At 71.1% G+C, this 6,657-nt stretch overlaps 3 protein-coding genes across 3 annotated transcripts; all 3 read left to right on the forward strand.

The window, feature by feature from the left end:
- Positions 1-118: 118 nt before the first annotated feature.
- On the forward strand, positions 119-877 carry AURANDRAFT_64632 (hypothetical protein; the record flags this gene model as incomplete). The annotated part of the gene is made up of 1 exon (XM_009039303.1): positions 119-877. The coding sequence occupies one exon, from the start codon at positions 119-121 to the stop codon at positions 875-877; it is 759 nt and encodes a 252-aa protein (XP_009037551.1).
- Positions 878-2,119: 1,242 nt separating this feature from the next.
- HDR5 (hypothetical protein) lies at positions 2,120-4,483 on the forward strand (the record flags this gene model as incomplete). The annotated part of the gene is made up of 1 exon (XM_009039304.1): positions 2,120-4,483. One exon carries the CDS (start codon positions 2,120-2,122, stop codon positions 4,481-4,483), a length of 2,364 nt encoding a protein of 787 aa, XP_009037552.1.
- A 1,072-nt stretch (positions 4,484-5,555) lies between these two features.
- Positions 5,556-6,630, forward strand: AURANDRAFT_71751 (hypothetical protein; the record flags this gene model as incomplete). Its single annotated transcript, XM_009039305.1, has 3 exons — positions 5,556-5,968; positions 6,025-6,332; positions 6,380-6,630. Coding segments are annotated over 3 exons (971 nt in total), but the record flags the coding sequence as incomplete, so codon positions are not given.
- Positions 6,631-6,657: the final 27 nt, after the last annotated feature.

Below are 6,657 nucleotides of genomic sequence, written 5' to 3' on the forward strand. Positions count from 1 at the left end.
GAGTCGTGGTAGGCTGCCCTCCGTCGTCCCCGCTCCGGGGGAGGGGCCGCTCCCGGGCCCCGCCCGCACCCCGTCCGCTGCCCGGGGGCCGGCCCGCCGCCGGCCCCACCGGCGAATCATGCGTGCCATGTTCCTCGCCCTTTTGCTCCCGCTGGCTGCCTGCGACGTCTCCAGCCCCGCGGCGAACGTCACGGCGGCGCCCGCCGCGGCGACGAACGCGCCGAGCCGGGCCCCGACGGCGGCCCCCGCCGCCCTCGCGCTGCCGGCGTCGTCGTCGGGCGACGGCGACGGCGGCGGCCGCTGGTGGGTCTGGCTCGTCGTCGGCGTCGGCGTCGTGCTCCTCGCGGTCGCGTTCCCCATCGCCTTCGGCTTCGTGGGCCCGCTGCGCTGCAGCCGCGAGGACCCCCAGGCGGCGAAGCGCGCGCCCTACCTCCGGCGGCGCAACTCGCGCGGCTCGCGGTCGTCGCGGCGGTCGCGGCAGATGACGCGGCAGTCGAGCGCGGGCCAGCTCCTCGCGGAGCTCAACCCCTTCGGCTCCAGCGCGCCGCCGCCCAAGGCCCCCGTGGGCCGCGGCAGCTCGTCGAGCGAGCTCCTGCACGACCTCGAGCGCGGCCGGAGCGTGCCGCGGACGCTGTCCAAGTCCGTCATCGACATCGGCCTCTCGGGCCGGACCGTCACCGTCGACACGGGCACGCACGTCGTCACCATCTCCCCGTCCAAGGCGAGCAACAAGGTCGCGCCGAGCACCGTCTACTTCGGCAGCCCGAAGCAGCGCGCGGAGAAGAAGGAGGTCAACTGGGAGCTCGAGGACGTCTCCGACCTCGACGGCCTCAAGCTGACGCCGAAGACGCAGATCCGCGAGGCGGAGCCGGCGTGACTCTTTTTTGCTAATTTGTGTGGATATATACCGGAGCTAGCACCCGTAGACCTCGAACGCTAGCACCCGTAGACCTCGAAGGAGAGCGAGGAGGCGTTAACTAGCACCCGTACACCTCGAAGGAGAGCGAGGAGGCGTCAGCACCCGTAGACCTCGAAGGAGAGCTCGTCGAAGCTCTTCTTCTTGATGTTCCTCACGCGGAGGTCGCGCGCGTACTTCTCGAGCAGCTCCCGCGTGAGCAGGGTCTTTTGCTTGGCGGGCGTGACGACGGCGCCCCGCGGGACGACGGTCTTCTTCTTGGCCTTCTTCTTCTTGGGCTCCTTGCTCGACATGTCCCAGCGGACGAACGCGGAGTCGTCGCCGATGAGCGTGTCCCAGAGGCGCTTCTTGAGGCCGAGGGCCGCGGCCTCGGCCTTGCGGTGCTTGAAGCTCACGCGGTACCTGTAGAACAGTGTCTTGGTGTGCTCGCGCACGGACACCGATGGCGACTGCCAGACCGCGCGGAACTTTTTCGCCGAGGGGTCGTACTTCGTGGTCGTCAGGCATCCGCGGATTGTGTGCCGCTTCCCGTTGAAGTCGCGCGTGAGGATGACGTGCATCGGTGTGTTTAGACGAAGCTTGGTGAGCTCTTTCATAGTTGGAAAGTTCGACTTGGCCGCGGCGACGCTCGGCATCGCGACGCGGAGGTAGGCGTCGACGGCGAGCGCGGCCGATCGCTCGTTGGCGTAGCGACCGAGGTACTGCATTTTGCCGTCGAGGCCGCAGGCTTTTGAGAGATTTACTTGGGCTTTCCAGGAGCTGACGAACGTGTCCCAGCTGACGCCGTAGTACTCGGAAGACATGTCCGGCTTCGGCACGAGCTTGCCGTCGATCTCCGGGTTCGTCGGGCGCTTCTTTAGCCCGACCTCTGCTATCTTGGCGTTGTACGCGCGCGCCGCCGCGTCCTCGGATTCAAAGTTCCCGATGTGGACAAGTTTTCCGTTCTTGTCGCGGTATGAAGCTTTCCAGGCTCCCTGATCCCAAACAACTCCAATATACTTCGAGGAGCATTTTCCCCCTCGGCGCTTCTTAGGCACGACGGCCGCAGCCTCGCCCGAGGTCTTCCGCTTCGCCCCGGCGCCCGCCGCCGTCGACATGACGGTACAACAGCACACAGCTGCTGCCCCTACTACAGCTCGCGACGAGGCAGCGTGCGTTCAACGAATTTGCTTTGACCAAAGGTGCAGCCAAGGTGCAGCCACGATGGGCGCGAAACACGCCGCTCTGCTGCTAGCGCTAGCCACATACGCAACGCCGCTGTCTTTAAAAGCCGTGCATCGCGAGTTCAAAGTGAAAGACGCGTCCGTAATCTCGAAGGTCACCTACGACGCCGCGCGCGAGCGGCAGCCGGTGCTCATCTTCCTGAGCGGCGCCGACGTGCCGCACGAGAAGTACGCCTGGCTCGCGGAGGGCTTGGCGGCGCGCGGCATCGCGACTTGTCTAAGCTCGACGGTCGCGTCCTTCGGCCCGACCACGTGCCTGCTGTCGCTGCCGTACGACCTCGCGCGGCTCGCGTCGGAGGACGCCTACCGCGCGGCCGCGCCGTCCGCGGACGGCCTGCGCTGCCTCCTCGACGACCTCGCGGCGCTCGAGTGCGACGCGCTCGATCTGACACACGTGACCCTCGGCGGTCACTCGACGGGCGGCCGCGCGGCGCTCGACGTCGTCGCGTTCGGCTGCGGCGACGCGTTCCCGGAAATCCGCGCGGCCGTCGCCTACGGCGCGTCCTTCGTCAACGGTCCCTCGTCGCCCCTGGCGCCGGGCACCTGCTTCGACTTCGACGCGTCGCGCGGCGCCGGCGTGCCGCTCCTGCTCCTCGGCGGCGAGCGCGACGGCGTGTCGGCCGCGCTCTCGGAGTCGCGCGACCCGTCGGAGACGCTGCGGCGCACCTTCGACGCGGCCAAGGCGGGCGCCGCGCCCGTGGACCTCGTCGTGCTCCGCGGCGCGAACCACATGAGCTGCGCGCGGCCGCCGGAGCCGGCCTGCGGCGCGGCCGCCGCGGATTTGGCCACGGCGCCGGGCTTCGACGCCGCGGCCTTCGAGGCGTCCTTCTGCGACCTCGTCGCCGCGCACGTCCTCGGCGGCGACCTCGCCGCGGTAGCTACCGACGCGGCGCTGCACCTGTCGACGGCTGTAGAAGAGGAGCCCGACGAGGACGAGACGCCGGCCGCGGCGAAGCCGCCCGCGCGGTACGGCGCGCTCGAGGCCTTTGTGGCGGCCGCGCAGCGCGCCGTCGCGAAGGACGAGGACATCGACGTCGACGTGACGCTGCACGTGCGCTTCGGCGACTACATGGCGTCGAAGCCGTCCGTCGACTTCGACGGCGGCCGCGCGACGTGCCGCGTCCACGCGTTTCTGGAGCCCGACTGGACGGCCTTCGACCGGCCTTTGAGCACCGGCGGCGACGTCTACACCTACCGGCGCGAGGTCCACGCCGCCGCGCTTGCCGCGGGGCCCGCGCTCTGCCTCAAACTCAAACGGCGCGAGGCCGTCGCGGGCGCCCCGGCGGAGAACGCGCCGGCCGACGGCGACGCGGCGAAGACCGTGGGCGAACTCGCATTGTCCTGGGCGCTCCCGGGCGTCGACGATTGCGGTGTCGTTTTTGGCGACGACCGCGAGCTCTTGGACGACCCGGACGGCCCCTTTGGCAACAAGGGCGGTCTGTACGTGTCGTCGGTCCTCTGCGAGGAGGACGGCCGTATCGTCGCGCCGACGATCACGACGCCCCTCGAGGGCGTGCCCGACGCCTTTAAAGGCCACCACTACATGAAGGTCCTGCCGCCGCCGACGCTGCGTCGACACGTCGTCGACCGGCCCTCGGACGGGCAGAAACTCGACGCCGACGGCGCCTGGGCCCTCCTCGAGGCCGCGCTCGACGGCTGCGTCGCCCGCGTCACGGCGGCCCTGGACGCGGCGCCCGCGGACGTCGCCGACGACGACGCGTCGTGGCGCGCGACGGCGGGCGACCTCGAGATCGCGGGCACGATCGCCGCGTGGACGAGCGACACGGCGGCCTGGGCCGTGCGCTACGCCAACGCCGTCCCCGGAAGGTCCCAGTCCGCGGGCTTCAACGTCGCCCTCTCCGCGGCGACGGACGCGCCGCACCTCGCGACGTACGTCGGCGTGAGGAACGGCGTCGCGAGCCTCGCGGTCGACGCGCTCGCGCGCGCGGACGTCGCCGCCCGCGCGTCCTACCGCGGCCGCTTCTACGGCTCGGACCTCGCGCGCGCACTCCTTGCGCGGCCCGGCGTCGCGGCGTCGCCGCCGTCGGCGGACGCGCGGCTCCGCGCGCTCCGGTCCCCGGACGCCGCCACGGTCACCTGCGACGCCGCGGACCGCGGCGACGTCCTCGCGCTCGTCGCGGCCCTCGAGGAGCACGTCGACGCCTGGCTCGCGGGGCTCGGGGCCGCGGCGACGCCGTCTCCGTCGGACGCCGCGGGTCTCCGCGCGCGCGACGCGGCGACGCGGACCATGCTCCGGGACCACGAGGCCGACGCGGGCCGCGGCATCCTCGGCGACGCCGTCGCGGAGCGGCTCGCGTCCGCGATGGCCGGACCCCTCGAGTAAACATACTGTGTGTTACGTACAAGGTCAGGGCCGCGCGAGGTCCTCGTAGGTCCGGTCCGCGTCGCTCCACTTCGTTTCTTCAAGAAACGATGCGAAGCTCTGGAGCGGCGGGAGCTCGGCGAAGGACGCGGCGAACGCGTCGCGCGCGTCGATGGCCGGCGAGAAGTCCGTCTTCCGGTAGAAGTTCATGATCTGGTGGAGCTCGGGCAGCGCGAACTTCGAGATCCAGTAGAGGGCCCAGGCCTGCTTGTGTACGACGGCGCCGCCCTGGGCCGCGGCGAAGTCGTCGGCGAGCCCGCCGGGCGTGCGCACGTCGGACACGACCTCGAGCGTGCCCGTCCTCGCCTCCAGCAGGCACCGCGCGGCGACGACGCCCATGTCCTTGACGGACGTGAGGCAGAGCGGCTTGTCCCTCGGCACGCTGAAGGCATAGGTGCCCTTCTTGATGCCCGGCCGCGTGTAGTCCTTCCAGAGCTCCTCCATGAAGAGGTGCGCGCGGAGCATCGCCGTCCGAGGCAGCGCGCCCTGGAACGCGCGCTCGACGGCGTGCTTCTGCTCGATGCGCGGGATACCCGTGTCGTCGTCCGCCGCCGCCGAATTGTAGACGACGAGGGGCGGCGCGTCGAGGCTCCGCAGCGCCGCCGCGAGCCGCGCGGCGCGCGGCGCCTCCTCGGTGTCGATCCGCTTCTCGTCGCCCGCGAGGCCGTGCACGTAGACGCCGTCGTAAGTTGCGTCGCTGACGGCGCGCGCGAGGCTCGCCGCGTCGTCCAGGTCCGCGACGACGGGCGTCGCGCCGAGCGCCGAAAGCGCTTGCGCCGCGGGCCGCTCCGGGTGTCTCGTTAGGAAACTGATGCTGGGGGCGTCGAGGCCGCCGGCGACGAGCCCGCGGAAGGCGCGTTGACCCGTACCACCGCTAACACCCACGACAAGCACAGACAGCGCATTGGTCGTCGATGCGAGCGCAAGGAGCATGCCTATTTTATGGGCCATTTGTTGCGCGGGTGATTCAAGGACTTTCATTGAAGAATTCAACACGCGCGCGCGGCGGACGATGTTCGCGTCGTTTCTAGCCACCGCTACCACCGCCTGGGCGCTCGTGAGCGTCCGAACGCCTCGCGCGCCGCGGCGGCTCGTCGCGCGCGACGCGGCGCTGGACCTGGCGGCGTCCGAGGAGCTCTTCGCGAATTACTACGACCAAGCGCCGGAGCCGCAGCGGTCGACGTACGCCAAGGCGTGGTCGATCGTCGAGGCGACGTTCGCGGCCGCGGGCGGCGACGCCATGGCGCTCGACGCCTCCGCGTTCGGCGGCGCGCTGGCGAGCTTCACGACGCCCGGCCCGAGCGAGGCGCAGCTCGAGGCCATGCCCGCCGAGGCCGCGGCGATCATGCGCAAGCTGAGCGACACGGCGGCGTCGTACTACCGCGTAACGTCCCCGGACCTCGACTGGGGCACGTGCTACCGCACGCTCAACCGCGAGGTCGGCGCGCGCGTTCCGCCGCGTCCGAGCGCGCTTCGTCTGTCGACGCGCCGCTCGTCCGCAGGTTCTTCGGCGGCTTCCAGCTCTGGCCGAGCGCGCGCACGGACGTGCCGAACCTCACGCTCTACTTCGGGTCCGGGTCCCCGGCGAACCCGGACGAGCTCTTCATGCGCCTCGAGTGCGTGCCGCGGCGCGACGTCGCGATCGACGCGGCCTACGCGGAGGCGTACTACGCGCCCTTCACGTCCACGTGCCTCGAGCTCATGACGGGCGACGACCGCTTCCGGCCCTACGTCTCCGACTCGCCCTACGCGCGGGGCTGCCTCGCGCCCTCGGGCGTCCGCGTCTTCTTCGACGGCGCCGACCAGTGTCGTAGGCGCCTACGTAGCCACGGACCTATGACCTACGCACCCACGCAGGCGCCGACGGCGACGCGCTCGCGCGCGCCGAGGCCGCGGCCCTCGAGCTCGGCGGCCTCTGGCGGGACCAGCTCGCCGCCGCGGCGCCCCTCGACGCCGAGGCGTCGGCGGCCATGGCGGCCCGCGACGCGAAAATTCGCCGCGTCGCCGCGGACTCGTCCCCGGACAACGCGAACCGCGCGCTCGTCTACGGCGACGACCTCTTCGCCCAGACCAAGGACCTCCTCGCGGGCGCGGGCGGCGCGCGCTAACGTTTGTACAGTTTCATCGGAGAAAGT

This window comes from Aureococcus anophagefferens (assembly GCF_000186865.1).
Source record: "Aureococcus anophagefferens unplaced genomic scaffold AURANscaffold_11, whole genome shotgun sequence".
Classification (NCBI taxonomy): domain Eukaryota; class Pelagophyceae; order Pelagomonadales; family Pelagomonadaceae; genus Aureococcus; species Aureococcus anophagefferens.